This window comes from Schistocerca americana, chromosome 2, assembly GCF_021461395.2.
Source record: "Schistocerca americana isolate TAMUIC-IGC-003095 chromosome 2, iqSchAmer2.1, whole genome shotgun sequence".
In the NCBI taxonomy this organism is placed as follows: domain Eukaryota; kingdom Metazoa; phylum Arthropoda; class Insecta; order Orthoptera; family Acrididae; genus Schistocerca; species Schistocerca americana.
The window spans coordinates 443852487-443874106 of record NC_060120.1 but is presented as its reverse complement, the minus strand read 5'-3'; the positions used below and the strand labels follow the sequence as shown (position 1 = coordinate 443874106).

The following is a 21620-nucleotide window of genomic DNA, read 5'->3' as shown; positions in this document are numbered from 1 at the left end:
GGCACGAAAATATATATACTTGTTACACTCAGCTTAATTGAGCGAACCAGAGTTGTGGCTGGTCTCAATGTTTGGCTACGTTTTTCGTCATAGGGTGCCAGATCACACCTCGTAAACTCAATTTTTTAAGCTGAAGTAAAATATAAGAAAACAATGCAGGCAGGTATTTCGGTGAAATTTTAAAAAAAATCGAGCCACTCACGTTGATATACAATTTGTACAAGTAGTTTATTTCTATTTTACCACGAATAGTCTTCAGTATATTGAGTAAACGCTTAAAATGCAGTCAGAAGGGCTTTCACGTAAGGGCGGCCGTTAATAACCCATGCTACAACACTTTACTATAAAGTTCATATGTTGCGATCATGGCACTCGGCAGTATGTTCCCAGTTCACAAAATAGACTCTTTGTCTGCTGTCCTTAAACACTATATTAGGCTCAGCTTGATCATTTTCGAACTTGTCCCCGATAGTGGCTACCAACCCACTACTACCCCCAGATGCGCGTCATGTCCGGCTCTTAGCGTCGCTCAAAACCAACTCCCATGTCATCAAAGATGGCCTCCCTATCCACCCTCGAAACGACTGCCTAACTCAAAACAATGTTTGACAAAAACTACGAATATTCTAAAACTAAACACAAAAACATATATGATATATTGAAAAATATGCAAATTTTCCCGACAATAACAATTTAAAGTCCAGTTTTTTTGTATTTGCCACCGTTTTTTTCACACATAATGTTCTTGTGGGATGATTTTGCTTTTCCCGGATTTTTTATACTAAACATAAATAAACAAATAAAAATACATACTTAATTACTTATCTACCTCTTTAAATTTTAGAATGCTGTCTCTAGTTTCGTCTCTTTAAATTTATTGATTACCAAAAACACAGTTTCTCTCAGTCGAATCCCAATTTCCGATCTCGCATACAAAAGTGGTACAGCTTATGCTAAATCGGGTATGATTGCACGATGCAACTCTACTAGCCGCATCCGTAAACACTTTGTTCATATTAATCGGCCAATGCATTGCCGAAATATTAGCTTTTCAACTTTCATAAATTTACAATTTTTAAGACAACAATAACTTTTAATCTATTATACATGTTTGTAGTGCATCTAGATAATTTAGTTTAAATATTTTTCTGCCCTTGAGCGTCAACTCGCACCTCCGTGTTACTCTTAGTTAGGTTTTTTATCAATTTTCTCTGGCATATAAATTCCTCCAAACGCGAAAACACGGCCATGCGCGCCCCTGCCTAGCTCCTGCTCGGGTTCTTCCAAGGCCGCGTAAACGCTAGCCGCTCGTCACGGCTCCGTAGCGACCACCGGGCACGTGCTCTGCGGCGGGAAACTGTCGCTCCAATCTCCCGCCACAACTTGTACGCTCACACGCTCCTGCTGACGGAGCCTGCACTCCGCCGCCCCAACTGAGCTGCCAGCGATCTGGGAAGACCATAACATCATTCTGTTTATCGGATATAGACATGTCACTGTGAATAATGTTTTCTTGTCACTCACGACCGGAAATATATCCTCCTCAACACATCACTGCTCGACAGGATCCTGACGACTGTAGGGGTCTGGGGCCGGACTCCTATAGCAGGAATTTATTGTAAGCCGGCATGATAATCAATGGATATTGCAGCTATAACAAACACCTCGATGTCTTCACTTCTCGCTGGTCTTCGTCTGTTACTGCCGCTCCTTCGCAGACAACTCTTTTTGTGATTTTTATTTTAGCTGGAGCCACAGTGAAGGTAAATTTTTATGAATGACGCTGCCGCGATTTGTCTGCAATAATTTTTATTTTACTGTTATGCGGTCGAGATTTCGGCCTTAGGCCATTTTCAAGTACAAAAACTTATTCGTATATTAAAAGACATGAGACTAGTATCAAATTCATGTTCTTGTTGAATTTTTTTTTCTTTATTGAATTTCGATTCCCCCCGAAGTGGGGCGGGCTGGCAGCAGCTTAGTATGCCGCTCTTCAGCCTACAGACTTTGTTTTAAAAAGATGAAGAGAATAAATAATAAAAACAGGCGATAAAATCGGTGACTTGAATAGTAACGTGGCGAAAAAAATCGTGGAACTTAAAACATACACCAAAGGGGTGATGATGCGAATAAAATACATACGAAGCAGAAAGGTAAAATAATAGACAGACAATTAAAAGACACGGCGACAGTCTGGTTTCTGTTCGCAAAAGACATAAAATTCACAGCCAGCGTTCGCAAAAGACATCAAATTCACACCCAGCGTCAGCGTGGTTTCTGTTCACAACACTAGAAAGACGAACAACACTGAAGATTCACTGGAACACTGCACTAAAAGGTTGGCAAATGTGACATATCACAGCCGAGAGCAGGTGGGGGAAAACTGGCAAATGATGTGGAAATAAAAAAAGTGGGAAGGAGAGGAAAAGCGAAGGGGGGGAGGGGGGAAAGTAGCCGATGGGGGATGAGGACCCATAAGAGGGGTGGGGGTGCTGGGCAGATGCAAAAAGGAGTGAGTAAGGCAGAGAAGGGGACTACAAAAAGGATTCGGGGGGAGGAGGGTAGGGAGAGGTTTGACGGAGAGAAAAACAGGATGGAAGGGGTGGGGGGGAGAGGGAGCCCAGGGAAAGGAGGGAGGAAGGGGGGTGAGGATGAGAGTTGATAGGGGGGATAGATGGAGGGAGAGAGGGCATCATCCGGGAGGGGGAGTTGATGAAAGCCACCTTGGGAAAGGAGATGAAGGGTGTAGAGATGGTGGGTAGGGGGCACACAATAGTGAAGGTGTGGCAGGGGGTGGGGACGGGAGAGGAGAGGAGCTACCAGGGGGTGAGGGGGATCAAGGCAGCGGGAGGTGTAGAGTATGCGGATATGTTCGAGGAATAGGAGCAGATGGGGGAAAGGAATGTCATAGAGGATCCGCGTGGGGGACGGGAGGCGTATACAGAAGGCGAGGTGGAGTGTATGACACTCAAGGATCTGGAGGGACTTATAGAACTTGTGGGGGGCAAGTACCCAGGCGGGACTGGCATAACAGAGGATGGGACGGAGTAAGGATTTGTAGGTGTGGAGGATGGTAGAGGGGTGCAAACCCCATGTCCGGCCAGAGAGGAGTTTGAGGAGTCAGAGGCGGTTGTGGGCTTTGGATTGGATGGAGCAGAGATGAGGGATCCAGGTGAGATGACGGTCAATGATGAAGCCAAGGTAGGTGAGGGTGGGGGAGAGGCGGACAGGACGGGCGCAGATGGTAAGGGAGAAATCCAGGAGCCAGAAGGAGCGTGTTATAACCTACGATGATTGCCTGGGTCTTGGAAGGATTGATTTGCAGGAGCCACTGGTTACACCATGCGGCAAAAAGGTCAAGGTGATTCTGGAGAAGGCGTTGGGACCATTGGAGGGTAGGAGTGAGGGCGAGGAATGCGGTATCATCGGCATATTGCAAGAGGTGTACTTGTGGGGGGGGGGGGGGGGGGGGAATTGGGGCATATCTGTCGTGTGCAGGAGGTAGAGGAGAGGGGAGAGGACAGAGCCCTGAGGCACACCTGCAGAGGGGTAGAAGGTGTGGGAATTGGCATTATGGATGGTTCTTGTTGAAAAAGTGTATCTGGTCTTATAGGCCAGCTCTGTCATTATTAAAAGTGAGAACATCTCTAAAACGTCTAAATATTTTGAAGTCTTCCATTTCTGGACCCTATAGGACAGCTGTTGACATATAATTAAGTTTTTGTTCTCGAAAATGGCCTAAGGCCGAAATGTGCATCGTGTAACAATAAAATGAAAATTATTATATTTAAATGGGGGTAGTATCATTAAAAATATTTTTTTCTTGGGTTTGTTATGCAGCACGCAAGAACGTGATCACTGATGGAGCTTTTCGATTAGCGTGGCCACGGTACAAGCCACGGCCGCGTCAATGGCATCGTGTCGGCAGCCGCCGAGAATCAACAACTTGTGCATGTGCTCGTTACATTAGAACGCCATATTTATTCCGTGACAGTGGCTGACGGGAAACCTCGTTTGTTTGTGCCTTTCTACCTGCTTTGTGTATGGCAGAGTGAGGATACATTCTACAGTCTAACCGAGCGCGACCTCAAACAGCCCATCAAGGAGCCTCACCGCTCCGTGACACCTCGTCCGCTGGTCGCTTACAAGGTAAGCTGAGCTGTGCATTCAGGAAACTGGCCACTTGTCTGGACATCTCAGTTAACTGACTAGACCGCCACCAGAACTTCTGTCTGAACTCAGCCAGTTATGTGCAGCATGTTCCGCACACATCTTAAAGACTGAATGTTTTAACTCCTTAACTGAAACTGATAGAAATTTGATTTAAACTGATTTGTACACAGTCGGTTTACATGTATCATCTTCGTGGTAGAAGAAAATAATGTTCAACTTAAAAATTACAGCTCGTTGCTGTAACTGTCTGGTAAATAATTACATAAACTATGTTCGTAACTCCAAGGGGAGAATAACGTTTCTTATGTTTACCTAAAGAAAAAAATGATAATATTCCTTTCATTTATTTTGTAATATTAAGAATGTATGGACCAAAAGAAGGAAAAATGTCTAATAAACATGAACTCTAAAAGGCATACCATAAGAGCTATGAGGATCTGTTTACCTTCGCTACTACGTAACACATCTCTTCTATTACAGGCGGTTTGCTATTCAAAATGGTTCAAATGGCTCTGAGCACTATGGGACTTAATATCTGTGGTCATCAGTCCACTAGAACTTAACCTAACTAACCTAAGGACATCACACACATCCATGCCCGAGGCAGGATTCGAACCTGCGACCGTAGCGGCCACGCGGTTCCAGACTGAAGCGTCTAGAACCGCACGGCCACACCGGCCGGCGGTTTGCTATTTCAAACGACCTACAGAATGCAAGAAATAAGGACACAATTCTTCTGTTACCGTCCGTGAATAAAACAACTGTTAGTTTTGTTGCCGTAAATAATATTCGCCGCACCCGATTAGCCGAGCGGTCTGGGGCGCTGCAGTCATGGACTGTGTGACTGGTGCCGGAGGAGGTTCGAGTCCTCCCTCGGGTATGGGTGTGTGTTTTTGTCCTTAGGATAATTTAGGTTAAGTAGCGTGTAAGCTTAGGGACTGGTGACCTTAGCAGTTAAGTCCCATAAGATTTCACACACATTTTTTAAAAATAATATGGACCGCTCATGTCACAGACCATGCCTGCCGTTTCCCTTCTGGAATAAAAGGGTTCCATTATATAGGTACTAAAATCCATGTGAGCTCTAATTTAATTAGGATGATAATTTCTCCCTATGTAGCTGAACGTCAACAAATTATTTTCCCATTCAGAGGAGAAAGCTGGTGATTGAAATTTCGTGAAAAGATGTAGCCTCAACGAAAGACGCCTTCGTTCTAATGACTGCCACCGCAATACGCATATCGTGACCGTGACACTCTCTCCCATGCTTCGCGATAACTTTTCGATGTCCTCCGTCAATCCTATCTGGCAAAGATCACATACCGCAGAGCAATAAAGAGGCAGGACAACCGTAGTGTAGGCAGTCTCTTTAGTGCATTTGTTTCGGCTTGTACGTTTCTACCGATAAAGCGCAGTCTTTGGTTTGCTTACCCCGCAACATTATCTACATGATCGTTTCAGTTCAAGTTGTTCATAATTGTAATTCCTAGGTAATTAGTTGAATTGACAGCCCTTTGATTTGTGTGATATTGACGGACAGCTTTTAGTACTTACGTGGATGACCTCACACTTTTCGTTATCTAGAGCCCGCTGTTACTGTTCGCAACTTACAGAAGTATTATCTCTAGCATTTTGTAATTGTTTATGATCGTTTGATGACTTCAGTAAATCTCGAATGAAAGCATCGTCTCCCTGAAGCCGTGTATATGTTTATAGCTTGTCTCAACTACCTGTGCCCTTTTACATATTTACGAAACTAAGTAACATGTGAAAAATACAACTGGCTAGGCATGCACGTACGTCAAGCATTCATACAATGGGCCGGAATACATAAATGTAATGAAACACCACTTTCAACACTACAGGAATGAAAACTACAGGTACAACTAGTGACGGCAGACTTGTTTTCACTGTTCTGAACCTCATACGTTCCTAAATAAGTCAACTTTAAAGAATGACAGCGGGGTTAGGATTTATGCTGTAGTGTGCAGAGCAAGGGTTGTCTACAGCAGGCTTCAGGATAGTGCATGCTACCGGCATTACAGCAGAAACTGCGGCCTGTCCAATTATTTGAAGTCCATGTATTCCAGACCAAACGACCACACACTCTGTTTGTAAGTAAGCTGTTTAGGTTTTTATGTTGGTAACGCCACGTAGCGCTCTGTATGAAAATCACTGACTGTGCTGTGTGCAGTCTTTGGCTGGTTTGCATTATTGGAATTTGCTATTATAGTGTTGGGCAGTTGGCTGTTAACAGCGCGTAGCGTTATGCAGTTGGAGGTGAGCCGCTAGCAGTGGTGGTTGTGGGGAGAGAGATGGCGGAGTTTTGAGAGCGGATGATCTGGACGTGTGTCCGCCAGAAAGAGTAAAGTTGTAAGACTGGATGTCATGAACTGATATATACAGGGTGAGTCACCTAACATTGCCGTTGGACATATTTCGTAAACCAGATCAAACACTGACGTATCGATTCCACAGGCCGAACGTGAGGAGAGGGGCTAGTGTAATTGTTTAATACAAACCATAAAAAAAAGCACGGAAGTATGTTTTTTAACACAAACCTACGTTTTTTTAAATGGAACCCCGTTAGTTTTGTTAGGACATATGAACATATAAACAAATACGTAATCAGTGCCGTTTGTTGCATTGTAAAATGTTAATTACATCCGGAGATATTGTAACCTAAAGTTGACGCTTGAGTACCACTCCTCCGCTGTTCGATCGTGTGTATCGGAGAGCACCGAATTACGTAGGGATCCAAAGGGAACGGTGATGGACCTTAGGTACAGAAGAGACGGGAACAGCACATTACGTCCACATGCTAACACCTTTTTGTTGGTCTTTTTCACTGACGCACATGTACATTACCATGAGGGGTGAGGTACACGTACACACGTGGTTTCCGTTTTCAATTACGGAGTGGAATAGAGTGTGTCCCGACATGTCAGGCCAATAGATGTTCAATGTGGTGGCCATAATTTGCTGCACACAATTGCAATCTCTGGCGTAATGAATGTCGTACACGCCGCAGTACATCTGGTGTAATGTCGCCGCAGGCTGCCACAATACGTTGTTTCATATCCTCTGGGGTTGTAGGCACATCACGGTACACATTCTCCTTTAACGTACCCCACAGAAAGAAGTCCAGAGGTGTAAGATCAGGAGAACGGGCTAGCCAATTTATGCATCCTCCACGTCCTATGAAACGCCCGTCGAACATCCCGTGAAGGGTCAGCCTAGTGTTAATTGCGGAATGTGCAGGTGCACCATCATGCTGATACCACATACGTCGACGCGTTTCCAGTGGGACATTTTCGAGCAACGTTAGCAGATCATTCTGTAGAAACGCGATGTATGTTGCAGCTGTTTGGGCCCCTGCAATGAAGTGAGGACCAATGAGGTGGTCGCCAATGATTCCGCGCCATACATTTACAGTCCACGGTCGCTGTCGCTCTACCTGTCTGAGCCAGCGAGGATTGTCCACGGACCAGTAATGCATGTTCCGTAGATTCACTGCCCCGTAGTTTGTGAAACCCGCTTCATCGATAAACAGGTAGAACTGCAACGCATTCTCTGTTAATGCCCATTGACAGAATTGCACTCGATGATTAAAGTCATCACCATGCAATTGCTGATGTAGCGACACATGAAACGGGTGAAAGCGGTGACGATGCAGTATGCGCATGACACTACCTTGACTCAGTCCACCGGCTCTCGCAATGACCCGTGTACTCATGTGTGGGTTCATGGCAACAGCAGCTAACACACCAACTGCACCCGCTTCTCCTGTGACGGGCCTGTTACGGACCCGTTTGCGTGCTACGACCATACCTGTTGCATACAGTTGGCGGTAGATGTTTTGCAATGTGCGGCACGTTGGATGCTCTCTGTCCGGGTACCGTTCTGCATACACCCTGCAGGCTTCAGCTGCATTTCGTCGACTCTCGCCGTGGATGAGTATCATCTCCGCCTTTTCAGAGTTCGAATACACCATGGTCACAGTTTCTACAACGCTACACTATCACAGACGTCTGGTAACACGGTGTACTACAGTTGGTCTGCGTGCGGAGACGAAAGCAGAATAACAATAGCAGTAAGCGCTACATGCAGACACTGCGACAGCTAGACCAAGCCACAACACTGCACTACAGCCACGTTCGTAAACATGGTCGTCATCGTAAACATGTCCCTGCAGATGCTGCTCGCCGACCGTGGCCCGTGTTTGTTACAACACGCTACTGAACGTCGGAGGTTTCAAGCGTCAACTTTAGGTTACAATATCTCCGATTGTAATTAACATTTTACAATGCAACAAACGGCACTGATTACGTATTTGTTTTTATGTTCAGATGTGCTAACAAAACTAACGGGGTTCCATTTAAAAAAACGTAGGTTTGTGTTAAAAAACATACTTCCGTGCATTTTTGTATGGTTTGTATTAAACAATTACACTAGCCCCTCTCCTCACGTCCGGTCTGTGGAATCGGTTCGCCAGTATTTGATGTGGTTTACGAAATATATCCAGCGGTAACGTTAGGTGACTCACCCTGTATATTATGACTTTTGAACACTATTAAGGTAAACACATTGTTTGTTTCCAGAATGAGATTTTCACTCTGCATTGTTTGTTCTCTATCAAAATCTTCCATTTGCTAACTATGCCTATCAGTAGTTAGTGCCTTCAGTAATTAGAATCTTTTATTCAGTTGGCAGTATTGGCGCACGCTGTATTGCAGTAGTTTGAGTAACGAAGATTTTTGTGAGGTAAGTGATTCATGAAAGGTATAGGCTATTGTTAGTCAGGGCCATTCTCTTGTAGGGATTATTGAAAGTGAGATTGCGTTGCAATAAAAATATTGTGTGTCAGTATAGTGATGATCAGAATAAGTATTTTTGTAAGGGGAAAGTCTCCGATTTGTTTGTCGGCTCTTATGATAGTCCCAAATGTAACTGCAGACGGAGCTGTAATCGGCAACTTTGATTTGCTCACCAGTCAACCGGACCCGTTGAGCTGCCCTAGTAGGCAGGCCGCCGCCGCGGTCTGCTAAATTTAAGGCCTGGCCTGCCACGGGCAGCGGCAGCAGACAGCCGTCGTTAGCAGCCCCCCCCGCCCCCTCACCCCCTCTTCCACCCTCCTCACCGCTGTGAGCGACCAGCTCTGTTTTAGAGTCCGCACCTCCTGTTTGCTCCAGGTGCTCGCAAGCGATAAACCGGAACCGAGTGTTTACGGCAGTAAATTTGCGGTCGCGCAGGCTCTCAACATTCTTCTGACACAGGGCACAAAGAGTCCGTCTGTGACTGCTTCTTTCGTGTTCTAGCTGTAAATAACCTAAATGATCGCTAGTAACGCAGTAACCCTCTCTATGGTTCTGCTCCAAGACCTTTAGAAATCACTTTCACCTAGCCGAACACTTACTGTTCTCCTATCTCTTAACCTAATATTTACCTCTCAGTGGCCGGAGGCTGTGGCCGAGTGGTTCTAGGCGCTTCAGTCCGGAACCGCGCTGCTGCTACGGTCGTAGGTTCGAATCCTGACTCGGGCATGAATGTGTATGATGTCCTTAGGTTAGTTAGGTCTAAGTAGTTCTAAGTATAGGGGACTGATGGCCTCAGATGTTAAGTCCCATAGTGCCTAGAGCCACTTGAACCATTATTTTTTTCACCTCTCAATGACGTGGAGATTCATCAGAAACAACATTTAGTTCGCATTCCACATTAAACTGTAGGTCCCCTTTACACGGCCGGATAACTGGGGAAGGTTAGGAACTCACAAGTCGACGAAGCGTCGTCTAGCTTGCAGGCTTGCACCAGGCCTTAGAGACACGTGAAATTGTTTTTATTATTATTATTAGCACCGCATGTGTTTATCTGTTCCATGTAATTTGTTCAAATTGCCAGATTAGTTTTATTTTAAGTGAGTTTTACTATTTGCCTGTGGAATGCAAACATTTCCAAGAACGCAAATTAATGTACTACCACAAAAAAATGTGCACGTGTGAGTTTGAGTGTTTTGTGACGTGCATCATGATTTTGATTGACCTATCAGCGGTTGATGTAGAAAATATCCAGAAAATAAGATTATTCTAAACTTCAAGCTATAGCCGCAATTATTCGCGAACAGTCCGCGCGCGTGTTGAGCAGTGAGTATAGCACGGAGTTGTCGCTGGGAGAGGAAGGCAACGGCAGCGCCGTGGCTCTATGCTCCCGCTGTGCATGAAAGCCAAAATGCTGGCCGCATGCGAAGCGCACTTACTGCTACGGTTTATGGACACAGTTTGCCAGCGTCTGACGTCCCATGACAAATTTGTGGTTTGTGATGTCTGTCTGGTGACACACGGGACAATTAAATGAAGTGCTTGAAAACGGGTAACTTTAATATAGGTGACCAGATATGGATCTCAACCAAATTCCTTCCCATTACGACCCTTCTGCGTTAATAGCTACGTCATCTCGCTTGATGTTCCTCAGGTTTAGTTCTAAGTATAGTTTAGGGTGTAGGAAATGGCGTTCTATTCCACTGATAACAAACAATTCATAGGTCGCTATGGTACTATTGCAACGAATATGCAGTAGTGCACTAAAATGTTTTGTGTTGGCTATTGTCAGCCGGTAATTCTTTCAACTATCGAATATTCTGATGATCTATAAACATATTTTGGACATGCAGTGTAGGGTATGCTAAACTGTGAATTGTCTTCTGTCCTAGTGGTTTCGATTAATGAGGATGATTATTTCTTACATTTTTCAAACCAAGTGTGGAGTGAGCTACCCGCTTCTATTGGATCAGAAGTTATCTTCCGTTCTCAATTTATAAAATCACATTATGCACCATAAACTTATTTATATATGTATTTAGACACACTAGTGCGCAAAAGTTAAAGATAAAAGTAACTTTCGCATGATGTCTTATTGCTAAGTAACATAGGTCGATGAAATGTGGACCGTACTTAGAAAGAACTGCTACGGTGTAGTACAGAAGGTAACCAAAAGAAATACGCAATGAGACGAGCAAACTGTCACTTTTATTTATAGTCACCCATATTTATGATAGTGCCCTGGACACTGCAAAGGGCGGGACATGGTTCGTAATAGTTTGCGCGATCACTACGAAGGGTAACGCATCCTCCGCGACGTGCTGTCACGCGGCCACGAGGTCGGTTAAGCAGTTCTTGTGGTACGGCGTACGTAGAAATGTTAAAAATTCAAGAGAGTGATGATAAATGACAGAGATGTTATATTACCATTCTTGCCATACTTACTTGTTTCACCTTCTTACCAACCCCTACCCTGTGTTTAAGGCGTTCCGTAGCTCAATCAGTGAAAACGAGCGCTTTGTTGTCCGCCTGTTCGTCTGTCTCTTCGTCTGTCTGTGCGACTGCTAAAGATTCCTTCTTCTAAGGGACAGGCTGAAGTGTCAAACTGAATTTTATGTCACTTACTGAGGAAGTGTGATACATTTAAGCTACTAAGTCAACGCAGTTGAAGGATATGGTTAAAGATTTGCCACTAGAATTTACGGAGCATTCATCATCTGTGAAAAGCATAATAGAAAAATATTGAAGCATGCAAACATAAAATGTAAGTTGCAGTCTTGCCTTATAAAGTAAATAAAATATTTTATTAAATATTCTCTCTGTGCACACACAGTTTCTGTAATAATGTATGACTGAATAAATAGTCTCTAGCATAGAAACCGTGCATTTCCAGACATAAGTTCATTAGATCTTTTTTGTTCCGTATCCTCTCATTGATCAATCGATAGAGTTCGTATTAGGCGGAACAAATCACCCTTTACAGGCCGACTCATCTCCCCCATATTTATGAGTTAGTCTTTCAGAAAAATTAACAGGAAATTTTTGTAGGAAACTTAATTTTGTTAAATTTTGGGATGCATTTCCCCTGGAGTCCACAGTTTTAGAGTTATTTAAGAAAAACGCTTTTGATGATCACTTTTATTTGTTTTTCTCGAGTAACTCGTAAACCGTGGACTCCAGAGAAAATACAGTATATCACAGCACAAACCTGAACGACGTTAAATTCCATACGAAAAGGTCTTGTTCATTTTTTTTTTTTTTTTTTTTTTTTTTTTTTTGTAGGACTATTAGTTTGCGTGTAGCGAATGAAAGAATACGAAAATCTCAAACGTGGTTTTTGAATGCGTTACGTGTTCCGTAAAGTCCTTAGTCAGGGGCAGGTATACTACCCTATATAAACTAAAGTAGCCTGCATGGTTGTTTTTTGTATGTACAGATTAGTGCCAAAAACTACTGTACAGATTTTGATACGATTTTGGAATTCCCGGGCTCGTTGTCTTGCCAGTATCGATACAGGTTGAAGTCGTCAAGATTTTCGATTCCCAGGATGTATGAACTATCTAGACACATACTCGCGCTCGGCCAATTTTTTTCCAACAAATCATCCGCTGTGTAGAATGAACTGCGTAACAGCTGTTTTTTAACTACAATGAAGAGCGAAAGAACTGGTATACCTGTCTAATATCGTGTAGGGTCCCCGCGAGCACGCGGAAGTGCTGCAAAACGACGTGGCATGGACTCGACTAATGTCTGAAGTACTGCTGGAGGGAACTGACACCATGAAGCCTGGAGGGCTGTCCATAAATCCGTAAGAGTACGAGGGGGTGGAGATCTCTTCTAAAGAGCACGTTGCATCCCAGATATCCTCAATAATGTTCATGTCTCAGGAGTTTGGTGGCCAGCGGAAGCGTTTAAAGTCAGAAGAGTGTTCCTGGAGCCATTCTGTAGCAATTTTGGATGTGTGGGGTATCGCATTGTCCTGCTGTAATTGCCCAAGTCTGTTGGAATGCGCAATGGGCATGAATGGATGCTGGTGATCAGACACGATGCTCACGTATTTGTCATCTGTCAGAGTCCTGTCTAGACGTATCGGGGGTCCCACATCACTCCAACTGCACGTGTTGCCACTCCATTACAGGGCCTCCACCAGCTTGAACAGTCTCCTGCTCACACGCAGGGTTCATGGATTCATGAGGTTGTCCCCATACCCGAATAAGTCCATCCCGCTCGATACAATTTGAAATGAGACTCGTCCGACCAGGCAACATGTTTCCAGTCATCAACAGTCCAATGTCGGAGTTGACGGGTCCAGGCGAGACGGAAGGCTTCGTGTCGTGCAGTTATCAAGGGTACGCCATATAGACGATGTTTCGTTGAATGGTTTGCATGCTGACACTTGTTGATGGCCCAGCATTCAAATCTGCAGCACTTTGCGGAAGGGTTGGACTTCTGTCACGTCGAACGATTCTCTTCAGTCGTCGTTGGTCCCGTTCTTGTAGGATTTTTTTCCAGCCGCAGCGATGTAGGAGATTTGATGTTTTACCAGATTCCTGATATTCACAGTACACTCGTGAAATTGTCGCACGGGAAAATCCCTACTTCACCGCTACCTCGCAGATGCTGTGTCCCATCGCTCGTACGCTGACTCTAACACCACGTTCAGAGTCACTTAAATCTTGATAAGCTTTCATTGTAGCTGCAGTAACCGATCTAACAATTGCGCCAGACACTTGTTGTCTTATACAGGGTGGTCCATTGATCGTGACTAGGCCAAATATCTCACGAAATAAGCACCAACGAAAAAACTACATAGAAGGAAACTCGTCTAGCTTGAAGGGGGAAACCAGATGGCGCTATGGTTTAGATGGCACTGCCAAAGGTCAAACGGATATCAACTGCGTTTTTTGAAATAGGAACCCCCATTTTTTATTACATATTCGTGTAGTACGTAAAGAAATATGAATGTTTTAGTTGGACCACTTTTTTCGCTTTGTGGTATTTGGCGCTGTAATACTCACAAACATATGGCTCACAATTTTAGAATTTTAGACGAACAGTTGGTAACAGGTAGGTTTTTGAAATTAAAATACAGAACGTAGGTACGTTTGAACAATTTATTTCGGTTGTTCCAATGTGATACATGTACCTTTGTGAACTTATCAATTCTGAGAACGCATGCTGTTACAGCGTGATTACCTGTAAATATCACATTAATGCAATAAATACTCAAAATGATGTCCATCAACCTCAATGCATTTGGCAATACGTGTAACGACATTCCTCTCAACAGCTAGTAGTTCGCCTTCCGTAATGTTCGCACATGCATTGACAATGCGCTGACGCATGTTGTCAGACGTTGTCGGTGGATCACGATAGCAAATATCCTTCAAATTTCCCCACAGAAAGAAATCCGGGGACGGCAGATCCGGTGAACGTGCGGGCCATGGTATGGTGCTTCGACGACCAATCCACCTCTCATGAAATATGCTATTCAATACCGCTTCAACCGCACGCGAGCTATGTGCCGGACATCCATCATGTTGGAAGTACATCGCCATTCTGTCATGCAGTGAAACATCTTGTAGTAACATCGGTAGAACATAACGTAGGAAATCAGCATGCATTGCACCATTTAGATTGCCATTGATAAAATAGGGGCCAATTATCCTTCCTCCCATAATGCCGCACCATACATTAACCCGCCAAGGTCGCTGATGTCCCACTTGTCGCAGCCATTGTGGATTTTCCGTTGCCCAATAGTGCATATTATGCCAGTTTATGTTACCGCTGTTGGTGAATGACGCTTCGTCGCTAAATAGAACGCGTGCAGACAATCTGTCATCGTCCCGTAATTTCTATTGTGCCCAGTGGCAGAAGTGTACACGACGTTCAAAGTGGTCGCCATGCAATTCCTGGTGCATAGAAATATGGTACGGGTGTAATCGATGTTGATGTAGCATTCTCAACATCGACGTTTTTGAGATTCCCGATTCTCGCTCAGTTTGTCTGCTACTGATGTGCGGATTAGCCGCGACAGCAGATAAAACACCTACTTGAGCATCATCATTTGTTGCAGGTAGTGGTTGACGTGTCGCATGTGGCTGAACACTTTCTGTTTCCTTAAATAACGTAACTATCCGGCGAACGGTCCGGACACTTGGATGATGTCGTCCAGGATACCGAGGTGCATACATAGCACACACCCATTGGGCATTTTGATCACAATAGCGATACATCAACACGATATGGACCTTTTCCGCAATTTGTAAACGGTCCATTTTAACATGGGTAATGTATCACGAAGCAAATACCATCCGCACTGGCGGAATGTAACGTGATACCACGTACTTATATGTTAGTGACTATTACAGCGCCATCTATCACAAAGCGAAAAAAGTGGTCCAACTAAAACATCCATATTCTTTACGTACCACACGAATATGTAATAAAAATTGGGGGTTCCTATTTCAAAAAACGCAGTTGATATCCGTTTGACCTATGGCAGCGCCATCTAGCGGGCCAACCATAGCGCCATCTGGTTTCCCCCTTCAAGCTAGACGAGTTACGTTTTTTGTAGTTTTAACGTTTCATGCTTATTTCGTGAGATACTTGGCCCGGTCACTATCAATGGACCACCCTGTATAGGCGTTGCCAACAGCAGCGCCGTACTCCGACTTTTTACATATCTCTATATTTGAATACGCCTGCCTGTAACAGTTTCTTTGGCTCTTCAGTGTACTTTGTAGGTGTGACTGGTGTTGTCGTTTTGATGTACGTAACTGCATTGTCATTTTGACGTGGGAAGCGGTCAGTGAGCGGTGCGTGTCTGTGGTGTGCAGATGGCGCCGGAACGGTGCGCGCAGTGCGGCGGCGAGGCGAGCCAGCGCTGCGGGGGCTGCCAGCAGGTGTTCTACTGCTGCAGGGACCACCAGCGGGCGCACTGGAGCACACACCGCCCGCTCTGCAGACCCTTCAAGGTCAGTCCCGCCTCTGTCGTCCCTCACACTGTCACTCCTAAACCAAGTTACCAGGCAGCTGGTGCCCCCAAAGAGTTCAAGTTTCGACTTTAGATTGGAAAATATGTAACGCTCCTGCTTTTAAAATGGCGAAAGGTAAACGAAACGTCTGAATACGTGGTATCGTTGACTAAATAAAAATCTTGTCAGGTTTGTAGCCGTAGTCTTAAACTGGTATGTATCCACCAACTTTCGGTGGCGACTCCTCGGCAACTGTCAAGTGGTAATTGAATATCGCCGGCCGCTGTGACAGAGCGGTCCTAGGCGCTTCAGTCCGGAACCGCGCTGCTGCTACGGTCACAGGTTCGAATCGTGCTTCGGGCACGAATGTGCGTGATGTCCTTAGGTTAGTTAGGTTTAAGTAGTTCTAAGTCTAGGGGACTGGTGACCTTAGATGTGTCCGCGGCTCGTAGTCTTACGGTAGCGTTCTCGTTTCCCGCGCACGGGGTCCCGGGTTCGATTCCCGGCGGGGTCTGCCTCGAGATGACTGGGTGTTGTGTGTCTTTCATCATCATTTCATCCTCATTCACTCGCAAGTCGCCGTAGTGGCGTTAAAGAACTTGTGGAGCGGCGGCCGAACCACCCTGCGAGGGGTCTCCCGGCCACCAATGCCATACGCTCATTACATTACCTTAGATGTTAAGTCCCATAGTGCTTAGAACCATTTGAATTGACTGTCGTGTGGTTGGTGGCCTCGTCCACATAGGGTGTAAATAGGTAACTGATTGCGAAGTACCACATAAGTGAGTGGAAGTCGACAAAGAGTTTGATACGACACACTTGTGGTCTATCAAGCCGCGGAAGAACCTCAAGTACGCCTACAAAAACTACCTAAGCTAATGCGCATGGGTGCCGCGTCAAATATTTAATATTCTCTCGCCCTGTTATTAACTGTCTCAGTCGTGCACTCACAAATGATAAAAATAACGTTTGAGCAAATATTATGAACTTTAACACTGTTTTCTTTCATATTAAGAAACAGTCACAGGCTACATAATGCTCTTTATTAGTCCAAAAACGACGCGTTTCAGTTGGGTAGGGCACATCATGTTATTTGCAACTACAATAGTAAATGGCCTTATGAAATAACCTGGCGTTATTTTAACTACTATACCTAAAAGTTAAGACAAAAACGTAATATATAACATGAGAAGGATAGCATATCATGTATAAAACCTTGTAGTTCCTACCAAACAGCATTCATCAAGTACGCCTAAAACACTCAGTAACCGACCGTGAAGAACACCGTCGAAGACGGTATAAAAACCACCTAAAATAAACCTACAGAAGGATACTTAGTGCAACTGTCGATTTACCTCGTGCCTTGTGGGTCACGCTCATAAGCTGAAAACATGATCCCGGAACTATGCGCTGGGGACCAATATACGCTCACAGTCAGTGTATGTACAGTAACGATGGAATTGGAAGCGACCCATGGGGTTACTAAAGCTAACACGCACTATGTGGCGCCAAATGCAGGTACAAAGCCATCATTAGAAAATGATTGTAACAGAGAGAAAGGAATTCTCATAAGCGCACTACACCCACGTAAAAATGGGAAATAAAATGTATAGATATTATTAAAGAATGTTGTCTAAGAACAGACGTAAGGGTTTTAAGTATGCGAACGTAGAACAGTTAAACAGAAAAAAATTAGGAACAAGATAAAGAAATGTGGCAGAGCTTCGTACAGCAATAAACATAGTCAAGAACCTGCTATACAATCAGAAGATAAAGTAAATAGAATTATGCAGTACAATATCTAAACGGAAACTTTCCTAATAAAAATGATACACGGCACTTTGTGCCAGGTGTAAGAGGTCCGAGCAGATGTAATTTCGATGTATTGCTCATGCGCTGCCTGCGATATGCAAGGTCTCTGACCAGAGAGCAGTGTTGACTGCAGTAGGAACTATGTACCTGTAACAGTAAGTTGTTGCTAGTCTGGAGTCTGCTCTGGTCTGGTCTGGTGTATCGTGTTGGCTGGACCGGTCGCGGTGCAGCGATGCCGGAGGCTGAGTATTATTGTATAAGGTAAAAAGCAGCCTCTCGCATATGTAGTAATGTTATCTCAAGTCGCATATAAATGTTTTAAAACTCTCGTAATAATAATCTTCCTCATAAAAAGTAACTTTTAACAACCATTCATTTCAATTTAAAGAATTTACTAATTTCTCCCATCCATGATCATCCCGATTATTGCAATAGAAAAATCAGTTGCTCCCTTTCATAAATGACTCATAGGTCGGCCAGCATTGGACAGAGCTGTGCCGAAAAAAAATTATTGTAAGAGCAGATATATCCGGCGACTTTATTGAGGTAAGAATTTTTCCTTTTTTTATTCAGAATGATCTTTCAGGGCCATGACGCAGCACTGCTGTCGTCCAAAATTTACCAGGTTAAATTCACAGTGAATTACTGAAAAGTCATAAATGAGCGACAATTTAATTAAGAGGTTAGTTACATTGTATTATTACCAGGTTACTGAATTTATTTTATTTTTGTTGGGACGTTACACTGAATGTGAACGACATAATTATAATTTTTTACTGTTGAGAGATTTAGGAATTTTTCTGTTTTGAGGTTACGCTAAATGTTAATGAATTTTGAGCTTGGATTAAATCAGAAAGAATTTTGTGGGTAGATTAAATGTAAATGAATTTTGTGGGGAGGTTACAGTAAATTAGAATCATACTCATATTATTTATTTTAATTTTGTGTGGAGGTTAATGTGAAAAGAATTTCGTAGGGAGGTTATAAATGTAAAGGAATTTTGTTTTGAGGTTACACTAAATCAGAATCATTATCCATATTATTTATTTTGTGGGGAGGTTACACTTGGCAAAAATTTTGTGGGGAGGTTACACAGGGTCTTCAGTTTATGGGAGTGGTTTTATTCTACGGTGCTGTGACAGATGACCCACTTCACGTTAGGTAAATCAACGGTTACAGTTTTTAAGTAAACTGATAAGACAAAACATTATGACCACCGCGAAGTTGGATGCCGTCTGGTAGCGTCGCCAGCACGTGACACAGTACCAAAAGCATTTAAGCAGAGCAGACGCGGACGGGGGATCACCCTAGCGACGATATGGGCTGCAAATGGGGAAATCCGTTGAGATAAGCGACTTTGACAAACGGCACATTATTCATGATACCTATATCGGATCTCCAGCCAAAACATAATGTAATCTTGACACAATATTTCGGCAGTCCACCTGGTCGCCATCTTCAGGTGAGTAAGCCGTCGCACTTACTCGCCGGAGCTGAAATTTGTGATTTTAGTTCCCCATCTGGGGTGGGCTGGCAGCAGCTTAGGCGCTGCTCTTCAGCCGAGAGATGTTACAAGTGTACAGGAAGACTTTTTTTTTTTAAAAGGAGAAACATTTGTGAACATAGACATAAACAAGGGTGAACATAATGGAAGAAAGTAACAGGTGATCAAAAAGTCAGTATAAATTTGAAAACTTAATAAACCATGGAATAATGTAGATAGAGAAGTAAATATTGACACACATGCTTGGAATGACATGGGGGTTTTATTAGAACAACAAAAAAAAAAAAAAACAAATGGCATCGTTTGGTGATGATCGTGTGTTCAGCCGCCACTTTCGTCATGCTTGGCCTCTCAGGTCCCCAGAACTCAGTCCGTAGGATTATTGGCTTTGCGGTTACTTGACGTCGCAAGTGTATCGTGATCGACCGACATCTCTAGCGATGCTGAAAGACAACATCCGACGCCAATGCCTCACCATAACTCCGGACATGCTTTACAGTGCTGTTCACAACAGTATTCCTCGACTACAGCTATTGTTGAGGAATGATGGTGGACATATTGAGCATTTCCTGCAAAGAACATCATCTTTGCTTTGTCTTACTTTGTTATGCTAATTATTGCTAATCTGATCAGATGAAGCGCCATCTCTCGGAAATTTTTTGAACTTTTGTATTTTTTTGGTTCTAATAAAACCCCATGTCATTCCAAGCATGTGTGTCAATTTGTACCTCTCTATCTACATTATTCCGTGATTTATTCAGTTTTCAAATTTATACTTACTTTTTGATCACCCAGTATACAAAAGAAAGGGGTGACTGCAAAATGGAGATTAAAAACAAAAAAAATATTTTACACAAAAAAACACACACTGTGAGTATTAAAAGACCCAAGCCCAAGTATGGCAAGATCACAACAAGTTGCAGAACGATTAATACAGCCACACGATGGGCAGTGCAGCATGGAGAAACCATGGACAACAAAACTATATACAAGTCGTGCACACGATTAAAAACCACTCACTTGACGACACTGTAGAACTGCACCGAAACGAACACTGACGCAGCACACTGGATGATGAATAAAAAACTTGGAGGATCTACCAGGGATGGGGAGACGAGGGAGAAGGGAGTAGGGGGCGTGAAGGGGAAGGGGCAGTGTGGGAAACGGGGTAGAGAAGGGGGAAGATGTGATGGGGTGGGTGGCGCACTGAAGGGGGCTGGGGAGGGAAAGATGGGAGAGGGAAACAGCCGAGGAGGGAGTGCAGAGACTCAGGGGGGAAAGGGGAAAAATCGCTCAGATGGAAGGAGGGGATGAGGAATGGGGGGCCCTAGGGAGGGGCGGAAACAAGACCGGGCTACAGTTGGTAAGAAGGGTAGACGTCACAGGCGAAGTTCATCATCCAGGAGGGAGAGGTACTGGAAATTGCCATTATGGAGGATATGGAAGATGTGGTTGTGGAAAAAGGCTGGGATGCAATGATAGAGGCGCCGCAATGGGCGGAGGAGGAAGGAGGACACGAGGGAGTGAGGACATCAAGCCTGCAGACAGTATAAAGGATGTGGATATGTTGGAGGAAAAGGAGGAGGTGAGGGGAAGGGGATTAGTTCGTACAGGATCCATGTGGGGGATGGAAGGCGGATGTGGAAGTCAAGGTGGAGCGCGTGGCGTTCAAGGATTTGGATGGCCTTATAAAAGCGGGGCGAAAGGGGGGGAAGGCTGAGATCCAGGCAACGTTGGCATAACAGAGCATAGGACGGATGAAATCAAACACGCAGCGGCAGCTCCTTTATACTCCGCCTGTAGGACCACTGCGCATGCGCGAACATAACTGACCTCTAGTGCAAAGCACGACAGTGCACCATTGGTGAAAACTCACGGAAACGATAAATCGACATCAAACACTGTTGACACCTTATGATGACTGAAATAAAGATAGTTGTTTTTAACGTCAAACAAAACAGCGTAAGATAGTTAGATTTCAATGGTTTCTTTCACTAGGCAGTCCGAAAACGCGTCGCAGGGCGACCACTTGCATCTCATCGTACAACGTTTTATGTCCTTCAGTAAGATAATGTTCCACAACTTCAGATTTTTGTAGCTGACATAAACGCATGGTACGATGGTGCTCCATGTGTCGACCGTACGAATCGTTTGCTGAATATAGACTTTCCCACAATGGCAGGGAGTTTTGTAGAATCCGGGCTTCCTCAAACCCAAATCATCCTTCACAGAGCCCAGCAGCGCTTTAGTCTTAACCAGCTAACGGGATACACTTTTAATATCAAATCTCTTTAAAATTATTCCTGTTTTAGACGATATTCTTCCCACGAAAGGTAGGAA

The 21620-nt window shown here is 44.1% G+C and overlaps 1 protein-coding gene across 1 annotated transcript in view; it reads left to right on the top strand.

The window, feature by feature from the left end:
- LOC124595136 (SET domain-containing protein SmydA-8) overlaps window positions 1-21620 on the top strand; it is a 280059-nt gene that overhangs the window by 84757 nt on the left and 173682 nt on the right. Inside the window, exon 2 of the mRNA XM_047133735.1 lies at window positions 15827-15964. Coding sequence (XP_046989691.1) covers window positions 15827-15964 — 138 coding nt within the window. The remainder of the gene's footprint in view (window positions 1-15826; window positions 15965-21620) is intronic.